At 51.5% G+C, this 20,654-nt stretch overlaps 1 protein-coding gene across 1 annotated transcript; it reads right to left on the reverse strand.

Moving 5' to 3' along the window:
* Positions 1-6,703: 6,703 nt before the first annotated feature.
* Positions 6,704-17,888, reverse strand: siah1 (siah E3 ubiquitin protein ligase 1). The gene is made up of 4 exons (XM_083666974.1): positions 17,773-17,888; positions 10,738-10,794; positions 7,763-7,874; positions 6,704-7,637 (listed from the first exon to the last, which is right to left on the reverse strand). The coding sequence occupies exons 2-4, from the start codon at positions 10,745-10,747 to the stop codon at positions 6,899-6,901; spliced, it is 861 nt and encodes a 286-aa protein (XP_083523100.1). The 5' UTR covers positions 10,748-10,794; positions 17,773-17,888; the 3' UTR covers positions 6,704-6,898.
* Between the last annotated feature and the right edge of the window lie 2,766 nt (positions 17,889-20,654).

Here is a 20,654-nt window from a genome sequence, read left to right on the forward strand (position 1 = left end):
ATGGTCCCAGCAGGAATCAAACCCACAACCTACGCGTTGTTAGCGCCATGCTCTACCAATTGAACCACAGAGGACCACAATGGAATGGAATGAGGAATGGTTTCTCCTACCACAGCTACGCAGATGACACTCAACTTTTTCTCTCTTTCCCCCCTTCTGACTCACACGTGTCTCTGCGTGTCTTGCTGACATTTCTGCTTGGATGTCAGCCCACCACCTCAAGCTCAACCTTAACTAGACTGAGCTGCTCTTCCTCCCAGGGAAAGCCTGCCCTCTCCAAGACTTCTCCATCACAGTAGAGAACTCTACTGTGACCTTCTCCCAGACAGCCAAGAACCTTGGGATGATCCTTGACAACCTCTTATCCTGTGTGGCGAACATCACAGCGACAGCACGCTCCTGTAGATTCTTCCTCTACAACATCAGAAGGATACGTCCATTCCTCACCAAAGAAGCAGCACAACTTTTGGTCCAAACACTTGTGATCTCTCGCCTTGACTACTGCAACGCACTCTTGGCCGGTCTCCACCATCAGGCCTCTGCAGCTCATCCAAAACGCTGCCGCCCGTCTGGTGATCTCCCCAAATTCTCCCATGTCCCCCCCCTCCTCCGCACCCTTCACTGGCTCCCGGTAGCAGCTTGCATCAGATTCAAGACCCTGGTGCTCGCCTACTGGACGGCAAAGGGAACAGCCCCTCCGTACTTGCAAGCAATGGTCAGACCCCAAACCCCCCCGGCCCGATCACTCCGCTCCTCCACCTCGGCTGCCCGCCTGGCACCACCGCCTCTACATGGATGCAGCAGCCGCACTACTCGGTCACGGCTTTTCACTGTCCTGGCGCCCCGCTGGTGGGAGGAGCTTCCCACTGCTGTCATGACTGTAGAGTCACTACCAATCTTCCGCCTTAGATTGAAGACCATACCATCCATCATCCTGGCCAACGTACGATCCTTGGACAACAAAATGGATCATATACGACTGCTGAGGTCAGCGAATCGGACAGTGAGCAACTGCTGTGTACTTGTTTTCACTGAAACATGGCTGAACGACAACATCCCCGACTCCGCTGTACAACTTGAGCAGCTGACATGCTATCGAGCGGACAGAGCCCTCGTCAACGGAGGTAAACAGCGTGGCGGCGGAGTTTGTGTTTACATTCGTGATGCGTGGTGCCGGGACGCTGTGGTAGTATGCAGACACTGTTCACCACTGGCGGAGTTTATGATCATAAAGTGCCGTCCTTTCTATCTGCCGAGGGAGTTTACTGCGGTCTTGCTAGCCGCAGTATACATCCCTCCAACCTCCAGCAACAGTGACAGGAATGCGGCACTTTGTGAACTGTACCAGGCCATCAGTGAACAACAGACAGCACACCCAGATGGATTTACCATCCTCGCTGGAGATTTTAATCATGCTGACCTTAAGACTGTCCTACCAAAACTCCATCAGCATGTCAATTTCCCAACAAGAGGGGAAAACACCTTGGACTTGGTCTACACTTCTCACAAAGGAGCATACAAGGCCTCCCCCCTCCCCCACATCGGACTCTCTGATCACATCACTGTTATGCTAATGCCAGCATATAGGCCCAGAGTGAAAGTCGGAAAACCGGTCCGGAAAGAGATAACTGTGTGGCCGGAGGGGTCCAGGTCTGCTCTCAAGGACTGTCTTGCAACAACAGACTGGGACATGTTCAAGCAAGCAGCCACACAGAACAACCATACGGACAATGAGGAGCTCACAGACACTGTCCTCTCCTACATCCGTAAGTGCTCTGATGATGTGACCCACAAAAAGACCATCATCACTCGGGCTAACCAGAAGCCATGGCTGACAGGGGCAGTCCATCGGCTGCTGAGGGCCAGAGACAAAGCCTTCAGAGCCGGGGATGAAAATGGCCTAAGAACAGCGAGAGCCAGCCTGTCCCGTGGCATCAGGAAAGCAAAACGGGACTACACCAACAAGATTACCTGCCACTTCAAGGACAGCAGAGACACGCGGAGCCTGTGGCAGGGCATTCAGACCATAACGGACTACAAGCCCGCGCCACAGACCTGCGACAACAACATCTCTCTGCTCAACAACCTCAACAGCTTCTTTGCACGGTTTGAAGCAACAAACACTACAAGCCCACAGAAAACCCCACCCCCCCCCCACGATCAGGTCCTGTGCCTGTCTGCTGCCAGTGTGAAGAGGACACTCTCTACCATCAACCCCCGCAAAGCAACAGGCCCAGACAACATCCCAGGCCGTGTGCTGAGGGACTGCGCAGAGGAGCTTAAGGATGTCTTCACGGACATCTTTAACACTTCTTTGCGTCAAGCTGCTGTCCCATCACATTTCAAGACCTCCATCATCATACCTGTGCCAAAGAAATCCGCTCCATCCTGCTTCAATGACTATCGCCCTGTAGCACTGACCCCCATCATCATGAAGTGCTTTGAACGGCTAGTCATGTCTCACATTAAGTCCATCCTCCCCCCCACCCTGGACCCCTTTCAGTTTGCATACCGAGCAAAACGTTCCACAGAGGACGCAATCTGCTCTGCTCTCCACCCAGCCCTCACCCACCTGGAAAAAGCAGACTCATATGTGAGAATGCTTTTCATAGACTTTAGCTCAGCATTTAACACCATAATCCCGCAACAACTGATCTGTAAACTGGACCAGCTGGGGCTCAACACCTCCCTCTGCAACTGGCTGCTGGACTTCCTCAGCGAGAGACCACAAGCAGTACGAGTCGGCAACAACACCTCGAGCAGCATCACACTCAGCACAGGGGCCCCCCAAGGCTGTGTGCTCAGTCCCCTGCTCTTCACCCTGCTGACTCACGACTGCACATCAACCCACAGCACCAATCACATGGTGAAGTTTGCGGACGACACAACTCTGGTGGGTCTCATCTCCAAGAACGACGAGACCCACTATAGAAAGGAGGTCAACCTTCTGACCACGTGGTGCAGAGACAACAACCTCCTGCTGAATGTCAGCAAAACGAAGGAGATTGTGGTCGACTTCCGGAGAGGGCACACCGAACACCCACCACTGACCATCGATGGTGCTGCTGTGGAGAGAGTGAGCAGCACCAAATTCCTGGGGGTGCACATCAGTGAGGACCTCTCCTGGACCACCAACACCGCATCACTGGCGAAGACAGCCCAGCGGCGCCTCTACTTCCTCCGCAAGCTGAAGCGAGCGAAAGCTCCCACACCTATCCTGACAACATTCTACCGAGGCACCATTGAAAGCATCCTGTCCAGCTGCATCACTGTGTGGGGCGGTAGCTGCACCGAACACAGTAGGAAAGCACTGCAACGCATTGTGAACACAGCTGCTAAGATCATTGGTGCCTGGGCACTTTATCTGTCTCACCGTGGGAGAGTGAGAAACGTCCTCTCGATTCCTTTGTATGTCTTGACATGTGAAGAATTGACAATAAAGCCACTTTGACTTTGACTTTGACTTTGAAGACCCATCTCTTCAGACTACATCTTAACTGTCCCTCCTAAAGACCTCTTCACCCCCACTACCCCCCTGTACTAACCCTAACCCTAGAGACCTCTTCACCCCCACTACAAGTTTCTCTCCTGTTAATAAAATACATTTAAAAATCCTTCTTCTAGCATTGTGACTGCCTATGTCCGCTGGTCTGAGAATTGATTACTTTATCTTCTGATGACTGATGGATAGATGATTCACTTACTTTAACAAATGTATTTGTTGTAAGTCGCTTTGGATAAAGGTGTCAGCAAAATGCCATAAATGTAAATGGTATCAAACACAGTGGAATGGAATGAGGAACGGTATCAAACTCGGGTTTGTTCCATGCGTTACAATGAGCCTCATTCGCTGATCACCAGCCTCGTTACTCGACCTTCAGCTGTACATTTCCAGGACTGGATCAGAACAGATAAACAGCATTTTAGGCATGTCCCATTCAGAAGGTACCTTCACTCCAACTTCTGAAATAAATAAGACTATTTTTGTTTGGAAATAAGGCCGACGGTGGCTATGCGTCTTGCCCCCCAATGAAAAGTTAAGAAGTGTTTTTTTTTTCTGAAGTGTTGATATTCCGGCGGCGTGTTTGAATGTTTCATCTCATATTTAGATGATATATTATGTCTGTCTATTGGTCACGTCATGAACTGCGGTCCTGCTAGTAAGCTAGGCTACCAACTGAAACCAGGCTAGTAAGCTAGGCTACCAACTGAAACCAGGCTAGTAAGCTAGGCTACCAACTGAAACCAGGCTAGCACGCTAGGCTACCAACTGAAACCAGGCTAGCACGCTAGGCTACCAACTGAAACCAGGCTAGCACGCTAGGCTACCAACTGAAACCAGGCTAGCACGCTAGGCTACCAACTGAAACCAGGCTAGCACGCTAGGCTACCAACTGAAACCAGGCTAGCACGCTAGGCTACCAACTGAAACCAGGCTAGCACGCTAGGCTACCAACTGAAACCAGGCTAGCACGCTAGGCTACCAACTGAAACCAGGCTAGCACGCTAGGCTACTAACTGAAACCAGGCTAGTAAGCTAGGCTACCAACTGAAACCAGGCTAGCACGCTAGGCTACCAACTGAAACCAGGCTAGTAAGCTAGGCTACCAACTAGCTAGGCGGTGGGTCTTTGTGTAAAATAGACCTATGAATTCACTTGGTGGGTAAATCACGTATTTGGGAGTCGTTGGCAGGAAACAGTTTGAGAAGCACTGGCCTGCTATACTCGCACTGGACACAGCAGAGTAGATCCACTGTTAGTTTAACTACATTTTACTGAGTAGTTCAACTAAATCCAAATCCTAGTAGTGTTTCCAGTAGTTCATTACTTTTTTGCCATGTAGCAGTGCGGTCACTACTCACTACATTTTTTCAAAAGAAAACAGGAATGCAACAACAATTCAAACATCAAACTTCCCTACTTTATCTTCCGTCCCTTCCTCCACCTCACCTGTTCTTCCTCCTCCTCACCTGTTCTTCCTCCTCCTCCACCTCACCTGTTCTTCCTCCTCCACCTCACCTGTTCTTCCTCCTCCTCACCTGTTCTTCCTCCTCCTCCACCTCACCTGTTCTTCCTGTTCTACCTCCTCCTCCACCTCACCTCCTCACCTGTTCTTCCTCCTCCTCCACCTCACCTGTTCTTCCTCCTCCTCCACCTCACCTGTTCTACCTCCTCCTCCACCTCACCTGTTCTTCCTCCTCCTCCTCCTCACCTGTTCTTTCTCTCTGTGATTTTAATGTTTGTCACACACTTCCTGTCACATGGGCTGGTCGCTGACTGACTGTGGTGTTGTTAAGATGAAGTGAGCTACTTTTTCTTTGTAGCTTCAGTTTGATAAAGTGTTTGTATAGTTCAACGTCTTCCCTTGTCAAGTAATTCATAACTTAGTTAAATCCAATTTCAGCGTCGCTTCCCCCACATTGATACACAGACACCGTCAGGCCACCAGGAGCAGCAGGGTGAGGCGCAGAGAACACAGCGAGGGAGCGAAGGCACCAGGTATGAAAAAGATAGATTTATTTAATCAACAAAATAAAACAAAAGCAAAATAAAAGGGAGAGATGGAGGGCAGCGACAGCAGCGTGAGTCCACAGAGATGTTTGGCTTTGCTGCTCCTCACAACAGAAAAGGACAGACCGACAAACGACAAGAAAAATCAAACTTACAAAAAAGAAGAAAAAAAACAAACAAAAAAAACATTGAAGTCTTCGAAAGAACGAACGACACAATTTTTTATCTACAAACACTGAAAGATTAGCCACAAGGTTACTTACTTACAACAGCCTTTTTCATTCATTAAAAGTCATTACAAAAATGATAATTATGATAACAATCTCCATTTAATAATAATAATAATAATAATAATAATAATATTATAACTGTAGAAATTGTCCCCAGTTCCTGGTCAGATATTCAGTGGTTTAGGCTGAGACAAGTCCAGACGAGCTCAGTCTCGGCCAGTGTGTGTCTGGACAGCACAGCCTTCTCATCTCATCCACGGAGAAAAAACAGACAAGGACAACAGAAACTTAAAAAAAAACAAAAAAAAAACGTTAACAATAATAAATGGAACTCAAAGAAAAAAAAAAAAAGTTAGTTTCACTTTGACTCAACTGAAACTTGTCGACTTCTTTTTCTTCCCCCAAAAATAAAAGAATAAACAGGACCAAAAAAATAAAAACAGAACATTTTGCCATTGTTTGTTTGACCACCCCCCCCCCCCCCCAAATTGCATCCAACCCCCCCCCCCCCTTCCTAGTGTCCACCCATGTCTCTAGCCCCGAGCCCCCCCACCTCCCTCTGCCGGCTTCCCTGTGCTGCAGACGTCTTCCTGGGTCCACCCTGTTGGGAGTGTCCAGAGGGGGGCTTTAGGGCCAGGTAAGCAGGTTATCCGGCCCAGGTGGGCTTTAGGGCCAGGTAAGCAGGTGGGCTCTGGCTCCACCCAGCGCCAGGTTGGGTTATTCTAATAATATTCTCAGTAAAGTAAAGAGGAGGTTTCTACATACTGATAGAACTAATGTTGTACTGAAGCAGAAAACAGAGTCCCAGGGTCACAGTTCCTCTGGAGGCGTCAAGCTCTGGCCAGTTAGTGACTTCTAAATCACAATGCACCATGGGATACATACGACAAGCTCACTGGGATAGACCACCCCCCCCCTCCCTACAACCCCCCCCCCCCCCAGTAAAACTCCATGTCCCCTGTAGTGTCTGAAGTGTGTGTGTGTCTGTGTGTGAGAGAGAGGGAGAGAGAGAGAGTAAGACATGGAGAGAGAGTGTGTGTGTGTGTGTCTGAAATGTGTTTGTGTGTGTGTGTGGGTATACGTACGTACGTGTGTGTGTGTGTGTGTGTGTGTGTGCGTTGCAGCTGAGCGTCAGTCTGCCAGCCCTAGTCTCTCCTCAGCACATTGATATGGTGACGTTGATGCCCAGGTTGCCGTTCTCAGCGAACAGCTGAGCGATGGACGTATCAAACACCAGGCAGTCGCTGTTCATGATGGCCGTGGCGATGCCCTCGTGGATGGACCGCGGCGTGGCCTCCCAGGTGAGCCGTCGCCGGTGGCCGTTGAGCTCCAGGCGGTAGGCGAAGTTCTCGGCCTGCTTGCGCGTGCCGATCAGCTGCACGATGGCGAAGAACTGCTGGTGCCCGTCGTACTTCTCCTGCTTCTCTAGCACCAGCATGAAGTGGAACCCGAAGCAGCTCTGCATCATGACCCAGTCCACCGCCCCGGGCAGGTTGATGTCCGTGGCCAGGAACACGATGTCCTCGCCCTGCAGGGTGGTGATGGACTTGTGCTGGTGCATCAGGTGGGGCATGACGGCGTCCAGCGAGCCCTGCCACTTGCAGCTGGCGCCGGGGCACGGGCACGAGTACGGCCGGAACTCGCAGAGCTCCTCGTGCTCGGCCTTGTCGGTGTGCGGCAGCGTGACCTCGCAGCCTGACGAGGCGTACTTGCAGGGGAACAGAACCGAGTTGGCCACCTTCTCCATGGCCAGGTTGCGGATGGAGCCCAGCGGGCCGCGGCAGGTGGGGCAGCATGTCAGCTTGGGCCGGCAGTTGCTGCACACCAGGTGGCCGCTCTGGCACTGCAGGATGGGGGGCAGGACGTAGTCGAAACACACAGGGCACTCGAACAGGCTGGGGGAGGGGGGCGGGGGGACAGACACACACAGGTGGAAGGTAAATATTATAGAAGAGATGTAGAGGGAGAAGAGAGAGTCCTCTCACAGACACACAGACAGACACGAAGATAGATGTGTCACCTGGCCAGGTCGCTGTTGGAGGCTGTGGTGCCTGACAGGGTGGGCACGCGCTGGGAGGGGGCGCACTTGGAGGTTCCTGTGGGCAGCGCGGGGGCGGTCTGGCGACTCATTTCTGTTACACAGAGAGAGAGAGAGACACAGAGAGACACAGAGAGAGAGAGACAGAGAGGTCAGACACATACAACACTATCTAGTTCTACCGCTGTCAAAGGTCATTCCAGTTAGATTGGGAGAGGAGGAGGAGAGAGAGAGAGAGGAGGAGGAGGAGGAGAGGGGTTAGAGACAGATGAGAGGTGGAGGGTTATAGAGAGGAGTGGGGTAAAGAAGATAGAGAGAAACAGTGAAAGAACACACACACACGTGGATCACACGGACAGGGATCAAGGAACACCTGACTGAGGCTGAGTAGCAACAATCAACAGTCCAGCAGTGAGGCCAGCTATGACACAGACATCCAGACATCACCTAGAGAGCCCAGATCTCCCTCATGGCCAGGCCAGCTAGCTGCTCCCAGAGCTAGGCCGGTGCTTCTCTGATTAACTCATTCAGTGCCGAGGGTGAATAAAGTTGCCCAAACAGTCAACATTCTAGAGTGCCAAGGGTGACTTTATTCACCAAGAATGCATCAATGATGATGCTTCATTTTGTAGCCAATCAGAGTGTTGTCGCTAGGTAAACACCACATAGAACACTTGGCACTCTAGGTGGTGAGAGTTCCAGAATTCTTTGGTAGTTGGTGAGTTACTGTTGTCATAACATACAGCCTGGTTGGCACGGCAACAACTGTACCAGAAGTTGGCTACAGAACATACAGATCTGAGACCAGCGGCCTACGAAAGGATGTGATCTGGTCAGGGTTTAGTCAGGGCCCAGAGGGAGAGATGTGATCTGGTCAGGGTTTAGTCAGGGCCCAGAGGGAGAGATGTGATCTGGTCAGGGTTTAGTCAGGGCCCAGAGGGAGAGATGTGATCTGGTCAGGGCTTAGGGCCTCTCAGGAGGTGTGTGTGTGTGTCTGCTCCCTCCTACAGCAGCACTACTAGAGAGCTGGGACCTCTCTAAGTGTAGACTGCTGCCTGATAGGACTGTCCACACACACACACACGTCTATTTTGGGCCCAGGGGGAGGAAGAAATTTTCATGGCTGCATAAAAAAGAAATCCAGACAGGCGATAAAGTCAACTCAGATGGACATGATTCTGTGTGTGAGAGTGTGTGTGTGTGTGTGTGAGAGAGAGTGTGTGTGTGTGAGAGAGAGTGAGTGTGTGTCTGTGAGCCCTTGCTGCTGCTTCCTGTCAGCGTTGCCAGGGCAACGGGCTGTGGTGGCGAAGAAGGGTTAGGGCTTTGTGGGACAGCCTGAGGAGGGGAGAGGAGAGGAGAAGAGAGGAGAGGAGAGGAGAAGAGAGGGGTGGAGCAGAGCAGAGGAGAGGGATGATGTTCCCTCCCTGTGCGACGTGACCCACAGACTGGCACTGCTGCTTTATATAACACACACACACACACACACACACACACACACACACACACACACACACACACGAGGGGGGAGAGAGAGAAAGCAGGAGAGAAGGAAGAGGGAGAGAGAGAGAAGCAGAGAGAGGGGGGTGAGGAGGAGGAGTATTAGCAGGGTGATGAGGAGGAGGAGGAGTATCAGCAGGGCTGAGTGTGAGGGGTGTTGTAGATGATGTAGGTGTGATGTAGGTGATGGAGGGGTGATGTAGGTGTTGTAGGTGATGTAGGGGTGATGTAGGTGTTGTAGGGTCTTGTAGGTGATGTAGGGGTGTTGTAGGTGTGATGTAGGGGTGATGTAGGTGTTGTAGGGGTGTTGTAGGTGATGTAGGGGTGTTGTAGGTGTTGTAGGTGTTGTAGGGGTGATGTAGGTGATGTTGGGGTGTTGTAGGGGTGTTGTAGGTGATGTAGGGGTGTTGTAGGTGATGTAGGTGATGTTGGGGTGTTGTAGGTGTGTTGTAGGTGATGTAGGGGTGTTGTAGGTGATGTAGGGGTGTTGTAGGTGATGTAGGGGTGTTGGAGGTGATGTAGGGGTGTTGTAGGTGATGTAGGGGTGTTGGAGGTGTCAGTGAGGCGGTCCCTCTATTTATAGACTCAACCAGCCTCCCTCTCAACCAGCCTCCCTCTCAACCAGCCTCCCTCTCAACCAGCCTCCCTCTCAACCAGCCTCCCAGCCTCCCTCCCAGCCAGCCTCCTAACCCCTCAGCCTCTCAGCCAGCCTCTCAGCCTAGTTAACAACACTACAGACAGGAGTAGTAGATCTATAGGCCTGCCGTTTGAGTTACAGACAGGAGTAGTAGATGACGGCTTTATGATGAGAAGCAAAGTGGATTTAATCCAATTCTGGTGGTCTGATAATGAGACAGTGTAAATGCGTGTGGCCCTACAGGCTGTGTGATTGGTTATCCACCATGCACTTCTGGATCCATGGAAACCCGCACTCACTTGATTGGACGCCTGGACACATCATCACCTCTCAAACACTGTATTTTTTTTCTCCTTTACCATTCAGCTTATGGGTGTTTTACATGGACGCGTTGTGGAGTTCAGACATAAACGCTGTATTGTGATTGGTTCACAAACGTCGCGGCTGCCGGTGACAGTTTGTCGGGGATGAGAAGTTGAGCAAAACATCAAACAAAAAGCAATACTGTGTGGGCGACCGGGAAGAAATAGTTAGTTTGACAAGGAGGTGGAGGTTCATGTCGGAGAAGGCCTTTAGTAACGCTGCTGCATGTACGTTTCTGATGATGGTCGCAGTCGCACTTCTGCTCCCAAATCCCAGGTCGCACTGCCAAATATTTGCAATTTTGGCTCTGCCAACTGGCCTTTCCAAACCAACCCCAAAACCTTAGAGAGGGAGAGAGAGAAGGAAGAGGGAGAGAGAGAAGGGAGAGGGAGAGAGAGAAGGGAGAGGGAGAGAGATAGAAAGACAGAGAGGGAGAGAGAAGGGAGAAAGGTATACTTGCCTTCGTCCATAAGATTCCCAAATAAGGCTTTCTTCTGCTCTTGAAATGTGGGGACCTCTGAAACGGAAGAGACAAGACAAAGGTTAGAGGAGAGAGAGAGAGAGAACCAGTGGGGTACAAAACTATTCAGACTAAGAGGCATCGTCATAGAAACACACATCAATGACACCACTAGTCTGGAGGCTCACGGCTACGTTCAGGACCGCGTGTCAACCTGCTGTTCTCCTCTGGGCAGCCACTCTAACCGCTGTTGGCTACACAGACAGTTACACACCGCCACAGGCTGGAGGGCTAGGCTACTGATATCCAGTCTCATTGGCTAGCCTACTGGTGGCCACTTGCTAGGTTACTGGTGGTAAGCTCAGCTGGACATGAACCAGGAGTCCAACACCATGTCCAAGACTCAGGTTTGGTTTGTCTCTGAAAAACTAGCACTAGTACTATCCAGACAGGTCTAGCAGAAAGTCAAGCAGCCCCTCACCCCCAAACCTAGAGCAAGCCTGAAGAACCACCACAAACCAGAGGACAGCTAGCCTGAAGAACCACCACAAAGCTATCCTGAACATCAGGCTTAGTGGAGGCGGCCATGGGAGGACGGGCTCATTGTAAAGCAGCCATGTAATGATCCCACCCATGCATCACAGCGAGCCTCCCCCTGGTGCTGATCAGGCTGGAGACCCAGCATACACAGGCAGCAGAGAGACAGCCTAGCCCAGGGGAGGGACACGAGTCCGAGCCTGCCCTGGCCCCCCTCACGCATCACACACACACACACCTGCAGGGGACACAAACAAACACCCACACAGCTGCTGCAGTGCAAGAAAGACAAACACACAGATGATGTTAAAGCAGTCCAATAAAACACAATGATATCCAATGTTGTCTAAACAACAGACAGAGAGAGAGAGAGAGAGAGAGAGAGGAGAGAGAGGAGAGAGAGAGAGAGAGAGGAGACAGAGGAGAAAGAGAGAGAGAGAGAGGAGAGCTGGCCACCAGGACACTCGTTCAGTAAACAGAAGACTGGAAAACAAAAGCTTCTGAACCCAAACAACATACCATTCTTTGTTCTGCACTCCTAACACCCCCCCCCCCCCCCCCGCACGCCCCGCCCCCTCTCTCATACACACGCACACACACACACCTCTGATGTGCAGTAGTCTCTTGCGGTGCAGTGAACAGAGTCAAACCAGGACAGAGGAGAGGAGAGGAGAGGAGAGGAGAGGAGAGGAGAGGAGAGGAGAGGAGAGGGAGCGTTGTAATGAACCTGGTCATGGAGGGAGCAGAACTACACCTTCCATTCTGCTTCCCATGGAGTCGAGCACTCAGGAGCTGGGAGTGTGTGTGTGTGTGTATGTCTACTGTTACCGGCATTGCGTGCGTGCGTCCAGGACTGTTACCTTTAGGTTGTGTGTGTATGTGTGTGTCCAGGACTGTTACCTTTAGGTTGTGTGTGTGTGTGTCCAGGACTGTTACCTTCAGATTGTTTGTGTGTGTGTGTGTGTGTGTCCAGGACTGTTACCTTCAGATTGTTTGTGTGTGTGTGTGTGTGTGTGTGTGGCCGTGCTGCAGACCAGCTCTCGACAACATGAGCAGCCAGAGGAGGAGAGGAAAAGAGGAGAGGAAAACTCTTCACTGCGGTTTTTCCATAGAAACCAAACAGGCCCAAAACACTGGAGGGCTGGGCCACTCCTCTCTCTCTCTCTCTCCTCCTCTTCCCCGGTCTCTCTCTCTCTCCTCCCCTAGCCCCTCATCTGTACACTGACATACACCCCTCAGAGCCAACACACACACACACACACACACACACACACACACACACACACACACACAGTAGCTAGATAGCAGGAGGCCGGATTTTTAAGAGCCAAAAATCTGCTTTAGAGTGCAGCCCAGGAAAAGGACAAGGGGGGGGGAGGGAAAGGGAGCCAAAATAGAGATCAGAACTCTGGTTTGTGGTTGTTGCTGTAATCCAAGAATGTTACACAAGGAGATCCAGCAAGGCATCCACCAGCACGGGCAGACCACTCAACCAACCGAGAGGGAGGGAGCACAGGCAGGCAGACAGCTCAGCCAGCCGCTCCGGGAGAGAGGGAGGGAAAGAGGAGGTGGTGTGTTTCTCCCTGTGAAAGCTGTCAGAGAAGACAAGGACCGGCTCTGGCAGGCAGGCAGACAGACAGACAAACCAGAGTTAGTTAAAGTCCCTCTCCTCTCCAGAGTCACCCTCGGCCCTCCCTCCCGGGGCTGGGGGGTCCAATGTCACACTGTAAGGAGCATGCTCTCTCACACGCTCTCACCCTGACTCCTGTTCTCTCTCTCTCTCTCCCACCCCCTCCCCCATGGGGCCCAGCCCTTCTCACATTACACAGCCTAGCAGACACCTCCCTCTCTCCTCTTCCCCTCTCCCTCCCTCTCCCTCTCCCCCTCTCTTGGTCAGGCTGCAGAGGACGGAAGTTAAAGGCTTGTTTTCACTCTTAAAAATGACCCCCCCCCCCCCCCCCCAACCGAATTCAACAGAATGTTTATAGAGGAGAGTTGTCCTCTGCAGCGTGTCTGTTTAGAGGCGACCCTGCCTGTTTCCCTCCTCTCAGCAGCATGAGGACCAGAGACAAAAACTCTGGAGAGAGAGAAGGAGAGAACAGCCCCACCAGAGTCCACAGCCCCCCCCCCTCACAGACAGCACATCTGAGAGAGAGAACCAGGAGAGAGAGAGAGAGGTGAAGAGAGAGAGAGAGAGGTGAAGAGAGAGAGGTGGAGAGAGAGAGAGAGTGGTGGAGAGAGAGACACCAGCCATGTCAGGGTTCTCCTCAGGATCATCAGAGACCGACTCTCATTTAACATCATGACGTTTTTACTGAAGGTTGTGACTAAATACCAGGTTTGAAACCTCTCCCAGTCTTTCCCCTGCTGTAGCAGAGGGGGTTGGACCAGGACCACGCCCAGCTGTTAGCCTGGGGAGCTAAAGGCAGAAGATGCCACCACTACTAGACCTGCAGCTCCTCATTACACTGTAGCTGTGGAGATACTCACACAACACACACTTTAAACAAGTTCACTGACAAACACACACACAGTAATTTCAACAACTTCACTGATGCAAACTCCCCCCACCCCCAGTAATAACCCCCAGCAGCCGTAATGACCCCCCCCCCCCCCAGTAATAACCCCCAGCAGCCGTAATGACCCCCAGCAGCCGTAATGACCTCCCCCCCAGTAATAACCCCCAGCAGCCGTAATGACCCCCCCCAGCCCGCTCCTCCTCTGGGGAGTGATTATGGTTAGAGAGGAGTAGTAACAACAGGCCATCTGTGGCTGGCTGCTGCCCAGGCCTCCACGATGACCACACTAATCACACTATCAACAGCCAATAGAGGAGCCACGTTCACACGGCCAATAGAGGAGCCGCGTTCACACGGCCAATAGAGGAGCCGCGTTCACACGGCCAATAGAAGAGCCACGTTCACACGGCCAATAGAGGAGCCGCGTTCACACGGCCAATAGAAGAGCCACGTTCACACGGCCAATAGAAGAGCCACGTTCACACGGCCAGTAGAAGAGCCGCGTTCCCAGCCTCTGTAGGCTGCACCGCTGAGTGTATTCTACTAGAGAGAGAGAGAGGAGGGTTAGAGAGAGAGGGAGGGTTAGAGAGAGAGGGAGGGTTAGAGAGAGAGGGGGGAGAGAGGGGGGGGGGGGGAGAGAGAGAGAGGGGGGAGAGAGAGAGAGAGGGGGAGAGAGAGAGAGAGGAGAGAGAGAGGGGGGAGAGAGAGAGAGAGGGGGGAGAGAGAGAGAGAGGAGAGAGAGAGGGGGGAGAGAGAGAGAGAGGGGGGAGAGAGAGAGAGGGAGGGTTAGAGAGGGGGGGGAGAGAGAGAGAGAGAGGGGGGAGAGAGAGAGAGAGGAGAGAGAGAGAGAGAGAGGAGAGAGAGAGAGAGAGGGGGGGAGAGAGAGAGAGAGGGGGGGGAGAGAGAGAGAGGAGAGAGGGGGGAGAGAGAGAGAGAGAGGGAGGAGTGTATTCTAGTAGAGAAAGAGAGGAGAGAACGCGATGAAAAGAACCCTCAATAGCACCTCCCCCTCATTCTGACCCCCTCCCCCCCATTCTGACCCCTCCCCCCCCCTCATTCTGATGGCGTTGGCCTGAAGCCAAGGCCAGGGGTCGTAGAAGGGGGCGGGGATGCATGTCTCTGTTAATGATGCTGTCGTCACATTAACTGGGGCTGGGGACACCTGCTGCCCTGGAGCACGCACACACACACACACACACACGATGCAAAACAGGGCCGACACTGGAAATATAACATGGGTCAAGCTCTGACAACAACAACACACACACACACACGCAGACAGGCAGGCAGACAGCAGTCTGATCAGAGAACAGAGAGGCCTACGTTCACCTGACCGCCTCCATGGAAACACACCTGCATGTAAACAGATGAAGGACAACAACAGAGAGAAATGCACTGACCCTACAGAGCAGCAGTCCTCCCTCCCCCCTCCCCTCCCCCCCTCCCTGGCGTAACAGACCAACACACCTCCTCTCAACACTGGAGAAACCCCAGCAACAACCTGGCCGAGGGGCCTGAACACAAACACAACACCTGTGTAAGTGACAGAGCAGGAAAGCAGGCTGCTACCCGAACACACACACACACACACACACACACGCGACAGTGCAGCAAAGCTGCTGCTGCCTGAACACAAACACGACACCTGTCTAATCGACAGAGCAGGAAAGCTGCTGCCCAGGTTCTCTTCAAGCCTCTCTGGGTCTTAGGACAATACAAGCCATACAATAACAATAATCCTAATAATAATATTACATGTGTACAGCGCTTTCTCACGCACTCAGAGGTCAATCACAGAACATGTCAAATATACAGCCCTGTACATTAAACACCTGGCTGAACAAGTGGGCTTTTAGCAAGGTCTTAAAAGTTAGATTATTATTATGATGACGATGATGAACTAGGCTAAACCTGAACTAGCATGCCAGCCCCTAGAAACACAAGTCTTGGGGTCAGGGTAATTCCTGGTGCGTGGGGGAAGACGTGGGAAGACAGAATCAAAGGTGTGAGACCCCGCAGAACAGGGAGGATAGAAAGGTATGAGTGATGAGATAGATCATGCCAAATCTCTCCAGAGGAAGCCACTACCTTCCACAGCCACTGTGACCCCTCAACTCCACAAACACACTACACTCAGGGGGGGCGGGGCAGGATAACACAGATCTATAGAACATAGATACTATCAGCAATACCATGTGTTGCCATGGAGAATGATCATTAGGGGTTGGAATTTGAAGGCAGAACCACCCACCTGCTCCAACACACACACACACGGAGGCTGGTGGATGTAGAAATTGGAGGATGGGCTCGATGTAATGCATGGAATGGAATAGGGAATGGTATCAAACATGTGTACCATTCCTAATTCTGTTCCATGCTTTACAATGAGCCCATCCTCCGATTTCTACCTCCACCAGCCTCCACACACACACACACACACCACATCTAGTATCATGTTCATTACTGTGAGTGACTGTCCAGGAAGCATTCCTGTGCTGCAGGGGAGAGGGATAGAGGCTGAGGTACAGAGAGAAGGAGACAGGCGGGGAGGAGGAGAGAACGAGCGAGAGAGTGAAGGAGAGAGAGAGAGACACAGAGACCCGGGGGTGAGGTGCAGGGAAAACCGGCTAGACTCCCTCGAGTATTTGTAAGAGATCTAGAATTACCTCACAGCCTGAGAGAGGGAGGGAGGGAGAGAGAGAGAGGGAGAGACCACTGAGTCACCCGTCAGGGGCTGCCTCCCACTGCTCACAGAAACAGCTGTCTCTAACTGGTGGCTGGTTAGATACCGGCTCCCATTCACATGGCATGTGGTGCTGGAGCTGCCAACAAGACAATGACCAGGCTGTAACACCCCTGAACCAGTCAGTCTCTCTCTCTCTCACACACACACACCTCTGCTGCAGTGATTGTGGACACGGTGGCCATGGTCCTCGCTGACTAGATACCAGGTCAGACCCGGGGCTCACATCTCAAGATACAGTCAACAGTTCCACAACGTCGCGGCTGTCGCTACACACACACACACACACACACACACACACACACACAGAGAGAGAGAGTCCTGGGCCGGGTAGAAGTGCATAAAGGAGGATGCTATCCGGCTAGATGAAATAAACCTTAGACGGATGCGGTGCAGAATGACTGTAGTGTTTAGGTGTGAAGTATTGCCACTCTGGGTAGCTATAGCTAGTCTTTTAGGAGTCAATACTGAGACAATAGGTGCATATTACCGGCCGTACAATTCCAACGTCCACAGCTGCCAGTAAGACGCCTGCAGACTACAGAGGTGTCATCATCGCCGTAGTAAACTACAATGTAAACAAATCAATGAAGCGCCGTTCACGACGGCTAGCAAGCTAGCTAGCTAACGCTGTCCAAGGCGAATCCACTTTGTCCTCACACACACGAACTGTCAAACGTAGCTAGGCTACGTGATGAATGCAATGCAGTAAGATACCTACCAAACTCAACGGAATGACATGGAACAACTCATTCGGCCCCGTAAAGATGAGTAACTTCGATAGCAGCGGTGAGGCCTAGGCGCAGAGGGTGGCTAGCAGGCTAGGCTAGCTGGGTCGGAATTACGGTTAGCAGCACCGACGCGACGGCGACGGCGTAGCCTAGCGACAAGGCCTCGGCTGCCGTAAACACGGCGTGATTCACGTATCATAGCCAGCCACACCGCTAACTGGCCACACTGCTAAAACGACCGCAGGCACCTGTGATATCACCGCCAGCAGACAACCTTCCAGCTCAATAGACAGCTAAAGATGGCCAGCTACCGTCACCAGCGTTACCACTCACCTAACTACAGCAGCTACTTACTGTAGCCTAGCCCAAATCGGTGGCTAGCTAACGTTAGCTAATGCGCTAACGCAGCTAGCGGGCTAATGCCCGTCTGAACCTGTGTTGTTTTTTTCGAACACATTCAAGTCATAAATCCAAACGGTTTTACGTCCCACGACAAAAGCCCCACCTTGGATGAAATATCCGTTGCAATAGGGCAGCTAGCTGTCTTTCGCGAAGTAATCCACAAGGGATCCCGCTCCAATTGTATCGTCCTTCACTCGTTAGCAACAGCTCCACATTCGCCGCGTACTCCGGGAGACGAGGCGCCTGGCGACCAAGGCTGCTAGCGAGCACTCACCGGTCTCGGAGACGCGCACAGCGGATGGAATAGTCTCTCCCGGGGGCGCGCTCGAATCAAAAGGAGCGCGCTTTGCGTGAATGCGCAAGTTGAAGGTCTACTGGCACCTGTTTGTAAAACAAATAAACGTTAACATTTCACACTGATCATAAGGGACAGTTATTATTTGGTCAAAACCCCTCCTGGTCCGTGTCCCAATGTAAGGAATATCCACCTACCGCGGGATGTGTAAACAATGTCCTTAATTGACTGTGTAATTAATGCAGTTCTGGCACTTAAAGCTACCATCTCCAGTCTATCTTTTACTGTCTCCTTCTGAATAATTCATCATCCAGGGACCTGTCTAGGATTAGTGAAATGGTGATACCTTTATCTGCCGGCCATGTGCTCCCTGGCATACTATTGCATCAAGCTGTGTGCATGCACACATACGTGTACACACACGATTGCCTTCATAGCAATGTCATGTTTCTTTCTGGATCCAATTTCATCTACTGTCACTAAACGGCTCACTCCGCCCGCCTTCCCTGCAGCCCCACACAACGACGTCTGAGAACACTGAAGCTTTGGAACGTCACCATAAGGATCTCTTTCATATGTGTGCACTTCAGATCACGACCCTATCAAAGACCTCCACTGTTATTAATCAGTGTGCTTCCTGTCTATTTCAACTGCCAGGATGTTATCTCTGAAACAAAGAAATATGTTCATAAATGTTCCTTGTGCCAGATTAAGGGTATGTATGACTTCCTCTGTGGTAATCTGCAAGGGTTTCCCCCCTAGTGACTGAGCTAACAGACTATAGGATCTAGTGACTGAGCTAACAGACTATAGGATCTAGTGACTGAGCTAACAGACTATAGGATCTAGTGACTGAGCTAACAGACTATAGGATCTAGTGACTAGCAGACTATAGGATCTAGTGACTGAGCTAACAGACTATAGGATCTAGTAGCAGTGGGAGACAGAGCAAGTACAGGAGGGGGGGGGGGGGGGGCTAGTCAGGGATTACAGACTGGTTATGTAAGTATTGTCCAAGCAGCAGCAGCCTAGAGAGAGAAAGGGGGAGGAGGGTGAGAGAGAGGGTGAGAGTGAGGGAGAAAGAGGGGGAGTGAGAAGGAGAGAGAGAGAGGGGGAGGAGGGGGAGAGAGAGGGGCTTGGGAGGGGGGAGGGCGAGAGAGAGGATTGGGAGGGGGGAGGAGTTGCAGAGGGAGAGGGGGGGGGGGTGAGAGAGAGGATTGGGAGGAGTTGCAGAGGGAGAGGGGGGGGGGGGGTGAGAGAGAGGCTTGGGAGGAGTTGCAGAGGGAGAAAGCTGAACCCCCTGAGAATGTTGAACTGTTGCGGAATGTTGATGGATTTTGAACATTCCTTCCTGGACAGAACAATGCTTTTTTCTTTTTCTTGCCATGTACAGGGGAGAGGGGGAAGGAAGGAGGGAGGGAGGGAGAAAGGGAGGGAGTTATGAGCCCCTTCCCTGTTGCTTGTCTCGCTGACCAAAGAGATCTTATTCTCTTTGGATCAGGGGAGGCTGGGGATGGGGAATGACCACCAGGAGAGGCTGGTGGAGGTAGAAAACCGATTTCTACCTCCACCAGCCTCCTGTGCTTTAGACTAAGAGGATCGTTTATGTCTTATATCATCACTAACGTTGTGCAGCAGAGTCGAACCGGTCGACCTTCTGAGGAGAAGAACGTTCACTGGACTACTTATCTTGTCATAAGCATGGCATTACAAACACATCTGCAAAGTACTGAATCATTTATCAGCCCTGACTCATATTTCCCAAAATGGTTGAATATTATTACTTACTGCAACAGGAGAGAGGAAGAGAGAGGAAGAGAGAAGAGGATCTCCAGTTTCATTCTGAGCAGGGCCAGGGTGGGAACGGTATCAAACACATTCCTCACCCCGAGGAATTGCATTGCAATGAGCCTGTCCTCTGATGCCTACCTCCACCAGCCTCCCCTGTCTACAGTCTGTAAGGAAGTCTACAGTCTGTAAGGAAGTCTACAGTCTGTATGGAAGTCTACAGTCTGTAAGGAAGTCTACAGTCTGTAAGGAAGTCTACAGTCTGTATGGAAGTCTACAGTCTGTATGGAAGTCTACAGTCTGTAAGGAAGTCTACAGTCTGTAAGGAAGTCTACAGTCTGTATGGAAGTCTACAGTCCATAGTGAAGAGGAGACAGAGGTTGTCTAAGGACAGGACCAGACCTAGATAATTTGGATACTGTTGACATGTCCCTCCTCCACAGGGGTGTTTGAGTGTATGATTGGTTGAGCTCAGCCTGTCCTGGTGAGTGATTGGTCTAGGTCAGCCAGTCCTGGTGAGTGATTGGCCCAGCTCAGCCTGTCCTGGTGAGTGATTGGTCTAGGTCAGCCACACACGTTTGCTTAGTGAAGCAGGTAATGGAGAAGGCCTTGCGTAACTGGGAAGTTGATATGTGAGAGGTTGTGTTCTTTGGGGACAAGGGCTTCCCTGAGGAAACTATGGGGGGGGGGGGGGGACTCCAACTCCCAGCATTCATAGCAGGGATGTTTTTGTGAACATACTACAGTCTATCATTGAATCTTCCTTCTGGAATTGTAGTTCATTTAAAACAAATAAAATCAGCTTGGAGAGGATTCACACACCCATGTCTTGACTGTTCAAATGTTTCTCTCTATAATGATGTCATCGGCCAGTTTCATATCTTGCACATATTCATCTGGAA

The sequence above is a fragment of the Argentina silus genome (assembly GCF_951799395.1).
Source record: "Argentina silus genome assembly, chromosome: 3".
Taxonomy (NCBI): Eukaryota; Metazoa; Chordata; class Actinopteri; order Argentiniformes; family Argentinidae; genus Argentina; species Argentina silus.